The 17,484-nt window shown below is 49.7% G+C and overlaps 2 protein-coding genes across 5 annotated transcripts in view; both read right to left on the bottom strand.

Annotated features, from left to right (window-relative positions):
- Positions 1-2,686, bottom strand: part of FLYWCH1 (FLYWCH-type zinc finger 1) — a 29,057-nt gene extending 26,371 nt beyond the window's left edge. The window contains exon 1 of the mRNA XM_019634304.1: positions 40-2,686. The gene's annotated coding sequence lies outside the window, so the exon portion shown is untranslated. The remainder of the gene's footprint in view (positions 1-39) is intronic.
- A 1,149-nt stretch (positions 2,687-3,835) lies between these two features.
- Positions 3,836-16,478, bottom strand: FLYWCH2 (FLYWCH family member 2). 4 transcript variants are annotated; one of them, XM_019634284.1, is made up of 5 exons: positions 15,976-16,477; positions 14,949-15,043; positions 14,144-14,251; positions 7,120-7,551; positions 4,824-5,108 (listed from the first exon to the last, which is right to left on the bottom strand). In XM_019634284.1, exons 4-5 carry the CDS (start codon positions 7,448-7,450, stop codon positions 5,014-5,016), a joined length of 426 nt encoding a protein of 141 aa, XP_019489829.1. In that variant the 5' UTR covers positions 7,451-7,551; positions 14,144-14,251; positions 14,949-15,043; positions 15,976-16,477; the 3' UTR covers positions 4,824-5,013. The 4 variants fall into 4 exon arrangements, with proteins under 4 accessions (XP_019489828.1, XP_019489829.1, XP_019489826.1 ...); XM_019634283.1 differs by lacking the exons at positions 14,144-14,251; positions 14,949-15,043 and adding an exon at positions 3,836-4,474 and having other exon boundaries at positions 4,984-5,108; positions 15,976-16,478; XM_019634281.1 differs by lacking the exon at positions 14,949-15,043.
- Positions 16,479-17,484: the final 1,006 nt, after the last annotated feature.

Below are 17,484 nucleotides of genomic sequence, written 5' to 3'. Positions count from 1 at the left end.
TCTCTATCGAATCCTTTCCTTCCCCGCGCTCTTCCTCACCTTTTCTGACCTCCAACGTTTTCAGCCATTCACGCTCCCCGCCCCTCATTCTCCACTTCTTCCTCTCGCATCTCTGCCCTCCACCTGTCCTCCGCGTCCTGTACCCCCTCCACACTCTACTTCGCCGCTCGCTCCCCATCTCTCTTCTCCACCCCGAGCATCTCAGGGACCAAAATGAATAAAATCCCCTGCCTTGGTGATGCTGAGCTTGTGTTATGGGGGCGGGACAGGAAGCAATAGATATAAACACTGAGTTCATGGTCTGTTAGAGGTAGTACGTGCTATGGAGAAATAAAACAGGGAGGAGGAGGGGCTGCAACTTGTGTTGGACTTCAGGTTGGAGGATGACAAAGAGTAAGGCTCTCACTCGCATTCTCCCAGTATCGGGCCATCTGCCGGTCAATCGCCCACTCCCAGCCCCTGCAGAAGGCATCTCAGAGCAGGTGCGGGATACTTAAAGATGGCCTGAAGGGCACTCCTGGCTGTCATCACAGCCTGAGTATTGGGAACGCATCTGGATCACCGCTGAGTCCGCGGGCGCCCCCTCCCGGTCACCAGGAGCATCAATCACAAAGTTGAGCGGGTGGGGATCCCATGATGAGCTCTCCAAGCCAACCTAGGGAAATGCAGCCCCAGGAGAAAACACGCTGAAGTTGTGCATACAAGAATGAAGTGGTGGGTGCTATTATTATTTTCTTTTTAATGATAGTACTGAAACTGACAGTTAACAATAAACATGTTTAGGTATTGGATGGTGGAGTCTGGAGTTACAGGTATAGGTTTTAACTAAAAGTTTCGATTGCTTTGTCATGTAGCTTATAGTCAAAGATTAAGAAAGTATGTTACTCATGTTCTGAAGGTCTGCTTGTAAAGCAAGTTCCAGGAGAAATGTTTAAAGGTACACTTTGCTTGAGATAATTGAAAAATATAGCTAGTTAAGAGCAACAACAATGATAGCTTAAACAGTAAGGTCACAAGATGTCTCTAATTTTTGCTTTTTGCTTTAAGATAACATCGCTGATGCACAATTATGAGATAGTTTGCTGAACTGGGGTTCTTCTACCCAGCACCCCTTGTCCTCACAATTTAATTTTGTGTTGCTGGTGTACTGTTTCTTTGTTAAGCAGGAGGAGCCACAGGGAGAAGGTGAGTGTGTTTTGCAGAAGGAATAAATGCCTTTAAGAAAGTAAAGGCATTTTACTTTCTGTTGCTGCTGCTGCTGCACAGGCATCTGGCTGCACAAAATGTTATCTGTGACTGAAGAAACACAGACTTTTCCCTTGTTTCCCTGAAACTCCCCCTCCCTTACTGCATAAAATCTTGCTTCTTTTGCTTTTTGAGGAAGATGGATTTGAGAGATCGTGCTCTCCCGTCCTCTTGCTTTGGCAAAAATCAAATAAATCTTTCTCTCTCCAGCCACTGGTGTCTCAGGGTTTTGGCTTACTAGTGCGTCGGGCACGTGAACTTGAATTTTGGGGAGTAACAGTACCAGGTGTTGACAAGGATGTCTGAAAGCTGGGTATTCACAGCAATCTCACTTCTAGAGCTTTGTCCTCAGAAAACCCAAGGCTGTTTTAAGAATTATTAATAATCTGGAAACAACTGGGATACATCCAGCAATTGGAATTGGTTGGATAAATGATCACACACCCCTGTGGTGGTATGTTGTGCAGTCAGTAAAAGAATGTTAGACATTTGTAATCTGTTAAGAAAAAATGTGAGCTGTATCACCCCAATTTTCTGAATATAAAAATATGGATCGTAGATTTATCTCTAGATGGTGGATTACTGGAGATGTTTGTAAGATTTTTTCATAATCAATATTTTCTGTTTTTTTAATGACCATGAATTACCTTTTCTTTTAGCTTGAAGGAAAGACCAATAAAAGCTATTTTTAAAAAGGAAGTGCATAATCATCCTATTTACTTTCAATCCCCATCATAATTAATACCCCCTTCTACTCACAGAGTGCAGAGACCTAAAGCTGGCATCGATCTGCGACCTCTGAGAATTTTTTCCTCTGTGAACACTCGTAGGAACCACTCTCTTCACAGGAACACAACTGTCAAGTAGAATGCCAGCTGTATGGAATCAGAATGGGTCCCTGTCTCCAGCATCATTCTCCTCCTGGTGAGTGGCACTGTCACCTCCCCCGTCCCAGCTAGGCAGGTCAGTCCTCTCTCCCTCATGCCCTGTCCTCCCAGCAAGACAACCTATCACTTAGTCTGGTTCAGCCTCCATCCAGCTTCAACCATTTCCCCTCCCTCTCCTCTCATCCAGGCTGTGTGGGCCTCCTCAGTGGCCTTCCAGCTCTCATTTGGGACCCCACCAGGCTGTCCTCATGGCACCAGGGGGAGTTTTGTGTAATGATGCTACCACACCCTTCCTCTGCATGAATCCTTCCCCAGCCTCCCGCTGCCTGTGATAAATCTGAAACCCTCACTGTGACCTTCAGGCACTGAGACACCGGCCTGTATCCTCCAGTTTTGCCTCCTGGCCTTTCTGCCCAGATCCCTCTGGGCCCCACGCTTGTTCCGCCCAGGCTCACCCTCCTCATCCTTCAGTTCTCTCTAGGGCAGTGGTTCTCAACTTTTCACAGGGGTCGCCTAAGACCATCGGAAAACACATATTTTCAATGGTCTTAGGAACCGAGACACCACTCCTCTATCCATCTCCAGGCCCACATGCAGATACGCCCACATATGAGTACCCGGCGACCCCTGTGAAAGGTTCTTCGACCCCCAAAGGGGTCACGACCCACAGGTTGAGAACTGCTGCTCTAGGGGCTTCCTCAGGCTGACCTCCCTGAGCCCACTGTCAGACACCATGGGGTACCTGGCCTTCTCTTGAGCAGCCCTTAGCCCCAGTTCTCATGGACTTACCAGTCAGGAAGTTCCATGTTTCCTGTCTAGCTCTGGGAGGCCAGAGCTGTGACCTTTGGCCACTAGGTCCCAGATACTCTACCCTGGGGAGACATTAAGATCCCCAAGAAGTGAAGGGGCAAGAAAGAGACAGGAGAGAGAGGAAGAGTGGGGAGGGTGAATCTAGGTGAGGGCTATACCTGCACTGTTCCTTCAACTTTTATATGAGTTTGAAATGTTTCAAAATAAAGAAAACCTTGACACTGCCGGCCCCAGTGTGTGGGCTCCCAGCTTGGCTCAGCGGTAGTGCTTGCCCTATGATATTATCCAGGTAGATGACCGGCACCACTGGCTACCCAGGCCCCAGGAGGGAGATGGGCCCTTGCTGCTGTCCCCATGCAGCCTCCAGGGGCCACCAAGTCAGCCAGGCCCTCTCTCTAGGGACCCGAGTGCCAGCTCAGCCCATGGCTTCTTTAGCAGCAACAGGAGGGGTCAGTGGTGCCATACTAAAGTCAGGGGAGGGGACGCCAGCCAGGGACCCTGTCCAGGGATTGGGCCAGGGTGAATCCTCTATGACCGGCCCAGGCCGGGACTGCTTGGACGCCAGGCCAAGGGGCACGAAGTCTCCTTGCCTGTCCCCTCTCCTCACCTCCTCTTCATCACTCCTGCTTCCCTGGTGGCACTCCACCGTCACACATTAGACAGTAAGCGACTCTTCCTGTGTACTTACCATGCAACAAAACCAGCCCACCAAGAGGACGGCTCAGAACTCAGGAAAGGAGAAAGGGGTGGGTAAGGGGAATCTATTTACATATAGAATTAAGAAAAAAGAAGGCCTTGGGCCGGCCGAGTGGCTCAGTTGGTTAAGAGCTTGCTCAAGAGTTTGAGCTCTGAGCAACAGCGGTTCAAGTTCCGGCCCAAGCTGAGCAGCCGCTGAGCTGCCAACAGGTGGCAGGATGGCTCAGCTAAAAAAAAAAAGAAAAAAAAAAAAGAAAAAAGAAGGCCTCAAATTATGGTTACAGAATATAACTGTTACAAACAAACATTCTGTAAAAATAACATTGCAAAATGGAGAGCTGACAAGGAAAACATGATGAGTACCTCACTCTCCTAAGGGGGAGTCGATACTGATTACATTTAGAAAATGTTGTTTTAAAACATAAGGACTCTAAACTTTATAATTTAAAAATAATCTGTTTCCTTGCACCCGGTGGCAGTTTTCAAAGAATAAGGACCACACAAGATGAAGCAACTGAAGGCTGAAGCCTTTTCCGAGGGACCTTGACTTCAGGTTGGCAGGGAATTGTGTTTCTTCAACTCCTTCTCCAGCAGGAGCAGCACGCAGAACCTGGGGAGGGGCTCAGGTTCCCAGGCATCTCCTTCACCTCCCAAACCATCCAGAAGGAACACGATAGGAGTACCATACATATCTGTTGGGGTCCCCACCCGCAGACTGCAGGCCCACCCCGTCCTCTGCTGCCATGACAGCAGAGCCCCTATACAGTGGGGCTGTCAGTCCTGTGTGGCTTCCTGGAGGAGGTGAGGTTTCTGAGGCTCCAGCAGGGAGACTGGCCCTGGAGGGAGAGTCATGGAGGGGCTGGATCAGCTTCCCAGGGAGTCAGGGCTGGATGTCCCACCGCCCCCTTTCAGAACAAGGCAGCAGGAAGGGGAACTTCAAAGACCCCACCTAGTCTCTGGGCCAGGGGCTGGTTTTCCAGGTTAAGGATGCCCAGGGGTACGAGGCCTGGGAAGATAGAGGCTTCCGAGAGCCCTCCTGGGTCTGAGAGCTGGACCAGGCCAGGCAGCTCCGGGGAAGAAGAGCCAGGTGAGGGCTGGGGGTGGGGAGAAACCCAGGGGTGGTGAGGTTGGAGATGGGCCTCAGAGGATCCAGAATCCTGGAGTTTTTACAACCCTACGATGGGATCTAGCATACAGCTTCTTTTATTCTCTGTTTTGAATTAGTTTCTTCCTGCTTACAAAAGTAACCTATGCTTGAGCTGAAAAAAATTACACAATGCTGAGAATGAAAATCAGTCCATCAGGGACAGGGCCCCAAGCAGAAGTCACAGCCAAGTTCACTGACCCATCAAGGTTGCACCTGCTGTTGTCAGGGTTACTGGGCTTCACTGGGTCCCATGGTGGACTCCTCCCCGCCCACTGCAGGACTGGGGGCAGGCCACCCTGCCAACTTTCTGTCTTCTTTTCCATCTGGAAGAGAAGGGAGTAGGTCAAGCAGGTGTCGGAGGAAAAGGGAGGGATTGTTGTGGGGCGCGGACCCAGGGCCTGGAGCTCTCAGCCCACCAGGGGATGTTCTGGGGCATCATGGACCAACTTAGAGAAACAAGTGCCGACTCCAGAAATGTGCTCCCGAAGTCCAGTAGCCCAGGGACACAGACGCTGCTAAAGTCATTTCTGGGAATCTTTGGGCCAAATCTGGGCTGAGCACTAGGAAGCTGCTGCTATCCCCACTGCCTGGCCTGAGATTGGGCGAGAGGTGGGGAAGTTGTGGACTAAGTACAGTGGAAAAGATGGGGTGGGAGTTTGAGGGGGTTGTTGACTGCTCAAGGTCACCTGCATCGGGGAGCCTGTGGGGCTGAGAGGCAGCCCTTGCTCTGCTCTCCCCTCTCCATCTGAGGAAGGGTGGCTTTGTTCTAATTCTCACAATGATATGTGTGGAGTGGGGCCCACCTGGCCCCAGAACCTGGGCGGATCTCTGAGCAGAGGTCTCAGACAGGGTGGAGGGGACCCTGGAGATGGCCCAATCCACTGAGTCAGTGGGAAGAACAGGATCTGAGCCAGATGTCCCCCCTTCACTCTCTGCAGTGATCAGCTGGTGGCCTCTGGGCAGTAACTTGGCCCCTCTGAGCCCTGCTTCCCAATAGGTCATAAGACAGCACCCTCTACCCCCTGCACTGGCAGGAAGAAGCAGGTGAACACGTGGAGGCACCTGAGTAAGAAATGGCTGGTAGAAGAGCTCACAGGGTGAGCCAGGCACGCTGCAGAGGGGCCTCCAGGCTCTGGGGAGATGGGGACACCCTGACTCCCTGAGTATGGCTTCTGTCCAGCAGGGTATGGAGGCTGAGGGGTTCCTCAGGTCCCTTGTGAGCTCCAGGCCTGTGGCTGGGAAGGTTCCCATCTCAGGAGCCATAAGGTCTCAGCCTGAGGGAAGCAGTGGGGCTTCCCCCATGACTTCAAGGCACTCATCACTAAATTTCCATCAATGAGGTGGGGTCTCCTGCACTGCCCAGCTACCTGATGGAAACCAAGAGGCTTTGGTTTCCCTTTCCTGGGACTGGCTGCCAGGCCAAGTGCCCTGGGTAACTCTAAGGGGGCCACCTGCTCATAGGCAACAAACAGGGCCAACTGCTGTGGCTTTTATTGTCTCCATTTTCTAGTACAGGGGTGGGCAAACTGCGGCTCATGAGCCATATGCAGCTCTTTGGGTACGTTCCGTCTCAAAAGTTTGCTGACCCCTGGAAGAGCCAATTCTATCCCTCACAACAATTTAAAAATCATTTGAGAGCCATATAATTTTATATAATCTCCATTATGTGAATAATAGCCTTTAAAAGTTTTATAAATGAAACTATGACAGTTTTATTTTCATTTTCAATTTTACTTCAGAACCTGCGGCTCATGAGCCACAGTTTGCTAACCCCTGGGCGGCTCTTCTACCTCAAAAGTTTGCCAACCCCTGTTCTAGGGCATGGCAGACCCAAGTTGGGAAGAAACCCCAGCTCATCTCCTTCTCAGCTGCTAGGCATCCCTTCCCCCAGCAACCTTCAGGATTCCATACACCAAGCCTGGTCGCAGGTAGGAGTAGGGGTGGGGAGGCTGCTTGGGGCCTCAAATAGACTCTGGCACAAAAACTGCACACACAGACCCCCCCAGACACATAAATATGCAAATGGACTTGGACAGAAATAGGCCCAGGGACATGGACACACTAGGACACACAAATAGACGTCCCCTCCCAGGCAAATACGTACTATAGACAGAACCTTAAAGAGACACATGTGCACAGAGGCTACAGACATGCAGAGGTTTACACTAAGATGTAACGCAGACAGACAGAACATATGCAGACACATTCACAGCACAGGCACACTCTCTCCAGAGCCAGTTTAACCTGTCTGTCCCCTTGGGTTCCCAGGTGACGGGACTTCTGGCCTCAGGGAAGTCTTGCTCACAGTCCTGCCTGCTGGGACCGGGGCCTCACCTGTGTCCAGCTTGCTGCGTTTCTGCTCAGGCTCCTGAGGGGCTGCCTCAATGGCCCGCTGGGCCTCAGGATGGGTCTTGAGGAGGGCCTTGGCGAGGGTGGCAGGGCCGGGCACCCCCAGGGACATGATGCAGTGCACTCCTTTGCGCTTGGCCCCGGCCACCTTGGCACTGTCTTTGGAGGCCGTCAGCAGGACCAGTTTGGAGAACTTCCTGGGCTTCCTGGGGGCTGCGGGAACGACATCTGTGCCCGGCTCAGGGGACTCCGAGGATGGCTCCTGGCCGGCCTTCACACTCTCGCTCTCATGCTCACCGGGCTCAGGCAGGGGCATTTCGGGACCTATGGCCCGTCCCCCAGGCCACACTCAGACCCCAGCAGATGGATTTCTTCTCCTTCTCCCTGGCAAGGAACCTCGCGGTCCAGGGCTCTGTCCTGGGGGAGGAGGCAAAACCCTGTCAATGGAGAAGCCCTGGGGCCTGGGGCTCAGGAGCATGGATCTGGGGTGCAGGTCGAGCAGATGGGGCACCAGGCTGGGCAAGGCCCTGAACGGAGCTGGAGAGCCCCGGGCCTGTGCTTCTGCTTCTGCTCAGCCAGTTCCTCTCCTGGCAGCCTTGGGTACGTTACCTCCCCCATCCAAACTCACTTTCCCTGGATGTAAAATGTGCCAAATATAGGGCTCTCAGGGGGCTGTTGGGGGACTAAGGTACTGATAACTGTGAGTTACTATGAATCGAGGCCTGTGGATGCTGAGTATGGGGCCAAGTGTTTCACGGGTTTTTCCATTTAACCTCCCAGCCCTGTGTTGTGCAAGTTCATCATTCTTATTGACCCAGTTTACAGATGAGGACACTGAGGTACGCCGGGATGACCGACACAGCCATGAAGCGGCAGAGCTGCAAGTCCAGTTCAGGTGAAACCAGAGCCCATCCCCACATGGTACCTGGTGTACCTGGTCCCGGATAACAGTCACTGGTGCTCCTGAGCACCAAGCACCTGAGACAGGCACTTGGGACATGAGCTGAGGACACTGACTCTCCTAGAATGCCTGGTGTCCTTCACCCTGACACTGCAGATCACAGAGGGGAAGCCTGGCCCTGGGAAGCTAGACTCTCTAGACCAGCAGTTCTCAACCTTCCTAATGCCGCGACCCCTTAATACAGTTCCTCATGTTGTGGTGACCCCCAACCATAAAATTATTTTCGTTGCTACTCTATAACTGTAATTTTGCTACTGTTATGAATCGTAATGTAAACATCTTTTTGTTTTCCGATGGTCTTAGGCGACCCCTGTGAAAGGGTCATTTGACCCCCAAAAGGGTCGCGACCCACAGGTTGAGAACCGCTGCTCTAGACTCACTACATCTGGCCCCCATTCCAGGTGAGAGTCCCTGGGCCACCCAGCATTTAGGAGGTGCCAGGGCTCCTTGAGGGCAGAGATCTGGTGCCTGAGCAGGTGCTGGCATTGCCTCAGCTGGGTGGGCATGGGGATGTGAAGGTGTCTGGAGAATCTACGGTCACTGAGGGTTCCTTGGCTTCCAGCCTAGAGAAGCAGGAAGGACAGATTACGGGGCCCAGGCTGGCTTTTGGACCATGGCCCTAGGCATCAGTGTAGGGTGGCTCTTTTTGTTTTGGGGGTGACTGGGTGATGGGCAGATAGCAAGTCTTCCCAGGTTACAGTGATAGCCCAGAAACAAGGCTATAGTCTGGGGAGACATCATGGCTGCCCTGTCTAGGACTCAGGCAGCAGGAAGGCCCACAGACACCTACTTGCACCCCTGGACCTGTTTCTTCAACTGGTTTGGCGGTTCTTGCTGTTTCCTTCTGTGTCCTCACATCGTCTTCCCTGTGTCTGTATCCTAATATCTTCTTACAAGGACTCTGGGCCTACCCATATGACAGAATTTAACCTTAAACAGCTCTCTAAAGGCCTTATCTCCAATGCAGTCACATTTTGAGGTCCTGAGGGTTAGGACTTCAACATACCAATGCGGGGTTGGGGGGGGAGGGGGCGCAATTCAGCCCTCAACAGCATAGAACACGGTAAATGCCCAAAAGATCCTGGCTTGTGGTATCTCTACATCTTGATCTGAAACTTTCATGCACATTCAAAATGCAAGCATGTTCCCAGAGGGTGGGAGCACGCAGGGACTGCCCATGAGACCAGGGGCTATTTGCTCAGTAAGGAGCCCTCATGCTAACTGGATCTTTGCACAAATGCCACCAAAATCCAAAAGCTCTGCTCATCATCCAGGGGGTGCCAGAATATGACTATATGGATTTTTTTTTTTGAGATCATCATCCAAGTAAAAACAAGAAGAAAAAATGCTTGTAGAAACTAGTTTTATCCAAGAACGACCAGTTTGAAAACATTCCTACACAATAAACAGCTCCTCTACACTGCTGAGGCAAGACATTTATTTTTTTCTGGATTTAGTTTTCTATCCAAAGGAAAGCGATGAGATGGATTGTATTGAGGTTATTTTAAAATTTTGAATTATTTAATTGAAAGAAGTTATATAGAATAAATTAAACTATAATAGTAAATCTGCATAGTCCCTCCATCCCATCACAAACTGCTTTCATTTCTGCATTTTTCACATCCATTGTTTTCATAACTACAAGCAAAGATTTCAAATAATTGTAGTTTTTGTTTTCTTTCCATTTATTAGGGTGGGAACCACCAGCCTAAAGACCAGATGTAAAGACCCTTACAAAGTGCCAGAGCACACTTTAATTCACCCCGTAGTTGTGGAAAATTCAATTTATTGGGTAGTCAGAAAAGTCATGACGTATTTTTTCTATGGTTTTTTTAAAGATTTTTTTTTATTGCGAAATTGAAGGGGAACAGCGTTGGGGAATCGGGGAAGGAGAACAGACAGGTAGACAAATTGCTGTTTTGTTCTTCAGTCTAGTTGTGGAGGACATAGCTTCACATGCCCATGTTGGTATGCTCATTGAGCTCTTCCTGGGTGAGGCTATCAGTCACTGGTCATTGGTCGGCTGCTCGCGGCAGCTCTCACTGGCTGCCAGCCACTCATGTAGCTCACGGTAGCCCACTGCAGCCTATGCCGTTGCCGGTGACTCACAGCAGCCCAGCTCCAAGTCGAGCTGTTGTTCATCATCTTAGCTGTAGAGGGCGCAGTGTTACTGGCCCTTAATGTGGGATCCGAACTGCAGGCCTGCTGCTCAGAGCTGGTGCTCTCAAGCGAGCTCTTAACCAACTGAGCCACTCGGCCGGCCCTTTTTTATGGTTTTCATTGCAAAAATGCGTCATGACTTTTCCGACAGCCCAATTTTCAACAACAATATTCTAGAAGACCACAAGATGGAGCTGTGGCTCCTTAAAATGAGCCAGTTTTCCAAGATAAGAAAAGAGGATACAAGGGGGAAAGAGGCTCTAAGGCAGCGGTTCTCAACCTTCCTAAAGCCGCGACCCCTTAATACAGTTCCTCATGTTGTGGTGACCCCCAATCATAAAATTATTTTCATTGCTACTCTATAACTGTAATTTTGCTACTGTTATGAATCGTAATGTAAATATCTTTTTGTTTTCCGATGGTCTTAGGCGACCCCTGTGAAAGGGTCGTTTGACCCCCAAAGGGGTCGCGACCCACAGGCTGAGAACCGCTGCTCTAAGGTTTTAGAGCGTTTATATTTGGTTTACAAATGTTGTTAGAAAGTCCAATGAACACATGTAGCATCTCAAAAGACTAAGAACTTTGGTTGCTGTTCTGCATCTTTCTTTCTCAACCCACCTGTCTTTCTTTCTATTTATTCTCCATTCCAGTCCTATTTGTCGTGTATTTACTAACTTTATTTGGTTTGTTCTTAGTTTATAAAGCAGGCGATTTCTAGTCTGTTTTCAAAGAATTATATAAAAGTACACTAAAGCTTATTAAGTAATTTATCAAAATGTTAGCAGTGGTGGGGAAAACGGACTTCATTTTTCAGCTAATTTTCCATTATTTCCCCCAATTGTAATGCACATGAACTAATTTAACAATGGGAAAATATTTAACATTGAAAAAATAAATTACAATTATTAAGAATTCAAAAATTATAATTTTTTATTGGTCCATTACTCAGAAAAAAAGGTCCCCATTCCTATGCAACATAATGTTATACAAGAAAATAAATATTAACATAAACAACCAGAATAAAAAAAATGAATAAAATGAACTATATTAAAATCCTGGTTTCAAATTTATAGACACACAATGGAAGTTGACAGAGAAAAGGAGTGACCCAGAGACTTCTTGTGCAGGGGTAGGGGAGGGAGGGAGCGAGGAGGAGAGAGAGACAGAGAGAGGGAGAGAGACTGACCCTCTGGCACCCACACACCCTCCCTCCATATCCAGCATTAAAGTGACCTGCCCAGAACCACGTCGTTGGTCCTGAGCAGGAACAAAAATCCTATGACATCAGCCCATACATACCTCTAGTATCGTAACCCAACAATCTGTCTTCCAAGTGTCATCTCCGCTCTGCCTCTAGGCAGACTGAGGTTCAGAGACTAAGTAAGTAACCCAGGACAGTAGAGCTAGTGAGAGCCAAAACTTGAACCCAGACCTGGCTGGTCCTTCCTCTGCCCTGAGCAGCTGAGGCTTAAAGTGAGAAACGCCAGTTACAGAGAACTCTGAGCTGCAGCTAGGACTTCAGAGGAAGTCCTCAGGAATATAACCCAAAGAATACAATGCATATCCGTAAGTCCACACTGATATAAATAATCAAATGAACAAATAAATAAATGGGGGAGAAGGGACAAGTCATCCTTAAGAAGAATTGCAAACAGCAAACACTTCCCTCTTCAGGAGGTAAAGATTAAGTCTGACCCTTGATGTGGGGGAAAGAAGAGCTTTCTAACAAATGTTGAGTGCTGGGACAACTAGATGGCCAATACAAAAGAATGAAGATGGAATCCCTCCTCACACCATATAAAAAAATTAACGCTAAATGGATCGTCGATTTAATTGTACGAGCTAGTTATAAAACTCTTTTAAAAAAGATAAATCTTTGTGACCATGGATTAGGCAAAGCCTTCTTCAATATGACACTAAAAGTACAGGCAACCAAAGAAGAAAGACAAATTGAAACAAATTTAAAACTTTTGTGAGTCAAAGGACACCACCAGGAAAGTTAAAAGACAACCCATAGAACTGGAGAAAAATTTTGCAAATCACATATCTAATAAGGGACTTGTATCTGGAATTTATAAAGAACTCTAACTCAGTAATAAGAAGGCAAACAACCCAATTTTAAAATGGGCAAAGGCTCTGACTAGCCTTTCTTCAAAGAAGACATACAAATGGCTAGTAAGCAGATGAGATGTTCAACACTAGTCATGAGGAACAAAACCACAATGAGATACTTCACACCACTATGATGCACATAAAACAAACAAAAAAGGACAACAGCAAGTGTTGGTGAGGATGAGGAGAAACTGGAACACTTATCCACTGCTGGTGGGGATGTAAATTGTGCATCCACTTTGGAAAACAGTCGGGCAGTTCCTCAAAAGGTTAAACAGAGTTACCATATGACCCAGCAATTCCACTCCTAGGTATATGCCCAAGAGAAATGGAAGCCTGTGTCCACATAAAAACTTGTACATGAATGTTCATAGCAGCATTATTTATAGTTGCCAATAAATGGAAATAGCCCAAATATCCATCAATGGATGAATGGGTAAATAAAATGTGGACTATCCATACAATAGAATATTATTTGGTAATCGAAAAAAATCCATGCTACAATATGGATGAACTTTAAAAAGATTATACTAAGTGAAGGAAGCAAGTCACAGAAGACCACATATTATATTACTCCATTTATACGAAATGACCTGGAGTCTAGAAAATCTATAGTGTAGAAAAATCCATAAAGACATTAAGTAGCTTTGTGGTTGTCTAGGGATGGGCGTGGGGGGGATGGGGAAAGGGAGAACAAGGAGTGACTGCTGGTCGATATGGGGTTTCTGGGGTGATGAAAATGTTCTAAAACTGATTGTGGTGATGGTTGCACAAGTTTGTGAATATGCTAAAAGCCATTGAATTGTGTACTGTGAGTGAATTACAGGATATATGAATTATCTCAATAAAAGTAGGAAGAAAAACGCAAATTATGGCTACAATCAGTGGTTCTCCAACTTCAGTATACCTGGGGTACTTGTTAAAAATGTACAGTCCCATGGGGCTGGTCGAGTGTTGCGTTCGTTAAGAGTTGGCTTGAGATGCCAGCTCTGAGTAGCTGGGCCCCGATTCGGATCCCACATGCAGGCCAGTGACACTGTGCCCTCTGCAGCTAAGGTGGTGAACAACAGCTCGACCTGGAGCTGGGCTGCCATGAGTCGCCAGTAAGGGCATAGGCTGCAGTGGGGCTGGCGGGCAGCAGGTGTGAGCTTTCGTGAGCTGCCGTGAGCCACCGTGAGCGGCCGTCCAATGGCCTTCGAACGACTGCCTCACCTGGATAGAGCGCAATGATAATACCAACATGGGCCAGTGAAGCAACATCCTCCATCCACAACTATACTGAAGAACAAAAGGACAGCAACTTGTCTGTTCCCCTCCCCCAATTAAAAAAAAAAAAGTACAGTCCCAGACTAATCCACCCCCAGGCTTCTCGCTCAGAGGGTCTGGACAGGGATCCAAAAATCAGAATTTTTCCTAGTACTCCATTTGATTCTGATACTTTGAGAAATAGTGACAATGCCTTGGGCCCTCTACTTGAGAAGCTTGTAACTTCTAGTTCCTAGGTTGAACTGTTCTTCAGCCTAGTTCCTAGTTCCTGTTCTTCAACCACTCCATGAATAGGGATGGACAGGTACCAGATCCGTCTCTTTTCTGGATTTATTTTATTGTCTAGCAATTTATTTTCTAGGTAAAGGGAAGGGTTGAAAGGCAGCTACTTTAAGCCAAATGTATATATTTTGAAAATTGAAATTTCACTCAATAAAAGTTCATTAAGTAAACAGAATTTATAAAAGTGAAGCAGAAATGAATTTAAAGATAAAAAGACTGAACAGTTACCTTACTTCGTTCAGCTTACACCCTCTCCCTAACTCTGCAGTCTGGTGTTTTGGTATTGCTGTGACCTCCAGTCACCTACTTGTCCCAATCAGTCTTCATGACATTGGTCTGCACAAAGGAGACACAGAAATGTAAAGATGGCTCAGTGTAAGCCCCAAATCACACAATGTGAAGAAGTGAGGAGCCTCTCAGACATCATTACGTCTTTGGGAGGCAGAATAATGCCCCCCCTCAAGAGGTCCAGGTCCTAACCCCTGGAACCTGTGAATATGTTTCCTTACGTGGCAAAGGGGAATTAAGGTTGCAGATGGAATGAAGGTTACCAAACTAAGAGAGTAGCTTGGATTATCCAGGTGGGTCCAATTACAATCACAAGGATCCTAAAAAGCAGAAGAGGAAGGCAGAAAAAAAGAGAGAAAGATGTGCTGATGGAAACAGGGTAGGAGAGATGCGATATTGCTGGCTGTGAAGATGGAGGAAGGGAGCCATGAGCCAAGGAACGCTGGAGGCCTCTAGATGCTGGAAAAGACAAAGAAGCAGATCTGTCTCCCAGGGCCCCAGGAAGGAATACAGTCCTGTCCCCACTTTGATTTTACCCCAGTGAAACCTATGTCAGACTTCTGACCTCCAGAACTGTAAGATTGTTACAAAGCTGTGTTGTTTTCAGTCACTAAATTTGTGGTAATTTGTTACTGAAGCAATGAGAAACTAAAAAGAGGTGAGTCCCTTTTTCACCAATAAGGTAGGTGAGGTTCTGGAAGCTGGGATCCCTGCCTGGCAGCTGATGATGGATCAGCAGAATTACCTTTATACATATGGGAGAGAAATACCACCAACGCCCACCAACACCTGTGTCTCAGCCATGAGGGCAACCCCTGACCCTCTCTGGGCTGGTTTCACCTGTGTAAGGGAATAATGGCAAATTTAGCGGAGGTTCCTAATAGCAAGTAGACGATGGGTAGACGTGGTTGTTTAAAAAAGTTCCCGGTGCGAGCTCTGGGCAACTGTGAGCAGTTCGATGCCCGCCCGAGCTGAGCTGCCACTGAGCTGCCAACAGGTGGCAGGATGGCTCAGCTAAAAAATGGGGTGGGGGGGGTTCCCGGTGATACTGACAGCTGCCCCCACCCCTCATAATCACTGGGGCTGTGATTGGATCGCTGGTGGGATAATGTGTCCACTTAGCTGTGCAGGTACACATCCTTACAGGGAGATTTTCAAAGCAGCAGTGACCTTTGAAGAACTGCTACTCTATAGTATGCAGTAAAGAGCTTCTCCAAAGTGGGGATTTAATTAATGGCACCTCCTTTTCCCTAATCACCATGGCTCATAATCCTAACCCATTGTAATTTGGCATCAGACCTGTCTATGCTGCGTCCAAATGGCCCCAGGTCCCTGCCCCTATCCTCTCCTGTCATTACCATCGCTTCCTGACCAAGCTTCGCAGCGTCTCCCCCGCCCCAGTATCTCACACCTCCAACTCTGCCATCCCTGCAGGGACCTCTAGAGCCACAAGTGTAGGACGGGGCTGGGGATAGGTACAGGGAGACGGGCAGTACTGGGTGGGGTCAAGGAAAGACCGGCCAATGTGGGGCTCCCTGATCCGGGGTTTCTGTCAGGGCTCAGTCCCGGGGTCAGGTGGGTTGGGGGAAAGAGGAGCGTGGAGAAAGGCGAATCTGGGATGAAGGACAAGGAGTCGGCCTGACAGCCGAGACACAGACCCCGGGGAACCCCCAGTATCAGCAATCCTTGGTAACCTTGGGAAAGCCCGGCCAGGGGCGCATCCACGCTATAGGATCCGGGACCCTCCCCGACCCGCTGGGGCCTGTCCTCACCGGGCACCGGCCGGGCGGCGACGGCAGCGGAGCCCTCCCTTTCCAGCGACCGAGCCGTGGCAGGTCCCTCAGCTTCTGTGCCAGAGGCCCCCGCCTCAGTTCGGGCCGTCACCTCAAGTTAGGGTCACGGCGCAAGCATGCGCAGTAGTGCCGCGGGGGGCCCATTCCTTGGGCAAACTCCGCTTCTCCAGGTCTTCCTTGTGTAACACCGAGCTGGCGACCTGACCAATCAGCGCGCGGGGCGGGGCGTCGGCAGTTCTGAAGCCCGGATTAGGTTTCCCTGCAGGGCTCTCCGAGCACTAGCCTCCCCCAGGGTTTCAGCCCAGCTCCCTGCGGAGGAAGCCGGAGCACTTGTTTAAAGGCCTCGTTCGCCCCAGTCTCTTTCCTGAGCAAGCGGAGGGAAAGTCTCCCTTTTGCTCATTGACGCCACTCAGCCCTATATCCTTGACTGCGCAGCATCCTCGCCATTGGGCCCACCAGTCCCGCCCACGCCCAATGGTCCCTCTCACACCGTTGGTCCCTCCCCTGCCCATCAGTTCAGCCTACGCCCTCCTTCGCCCAGGGGTCCAGCCTTGGCCATCGGTACCGCCCTCGTCCATTGGTCCAGGGTCGCCCATTGGTCCAGTGGTCGCTCATCGGTCCACCCACTCACTGAACACAGCCAACCAACCTGTGTGGTGTGGACCGGGACGGGATTGCTCCGGTACAGGGAGCTGGGGAACCTGGATACTTGGCAGGTAGCTGCTGGAGCAACCCCAGCATCATCCGAGCTGACGCCCACCTTGCCTTTCAGGGGCCCGGGGCGCGAAGTCCCGGTGCGTGACCGGAATGCCCCGCCTCCCCTTCCGCCCGGCGTCCCAGGCCCTCCCGTTCACCGCGACCCGCTGTGACACCTTTCCCTTCCCCCACTATCCGGTCGCTCTAAGCTGCTGCTGGTAGCGCCCCCTGGCTCTAGGCTGGTACAGGTCCATCTCCTATGGGGCCCGCCTGCCTGGGCCTCCGGCATTTCCCATGTTTCTTCGCATCCTCTGCTAAGTTCTCTAGCTCTTCCACGTCCTTCCGTATCCCAACCCACATCTTCCTCTTCCTCATGTCCAAATATCACCGGGGCCCGCACACACTTCCAGAAAGGTTCCCTGCTTCCTCCCGACCCGGCCTTTGCAGATCCCTGCTTACCCCCCGCCCCCCGCCCGCCCCCCAGGTTGAGCTTCCATGGCTTCCTTTGTCCCCCAGGCCTTTTTCCTGGGGTCACATCATTTCCTGGTCATTCTCTGTAGTTAACTCCTGATCGTTCCCAGTAGGTGAAATCATTCACAAGACTCAGAAAAGTAGGAGAGCAAGAAAAGGTTTTATTAAAGTTAGGAAGCCAGTGGCAGTGTTTAGATAAGATTGCTGCCCCGCTGCCGTGAGTCGCTGGCGACGGCGTGGACTGCAGCCCCTGTGGCAGTGGGTTGCCATGGGCTACCGTGTGTAGCCAGCAGCCAGCGTGAGCGGCCAGCAGCCGCAGTG

The sequence above is a fragment of the Hipposideros armiger genome, unplaced genomic scaffold (genome assembly GCF_001890085.2).
Source record: "Hipposideros armiger isolate ML-2016 unplaced genomic scaffold, ASM189008v1 scaffold_1576, whole genome shotgun sequence".
NCBI lineage: Eukaryota > Metazoa > Chordata > Mammalia > Chiroptera > Hipposideridae > Hipposideros > Hipposideros armiger.
Note: the sequence above shows the minus strand (reverse complement) of the source record. Positions and strands in the feature narration are given on the sequence as shown.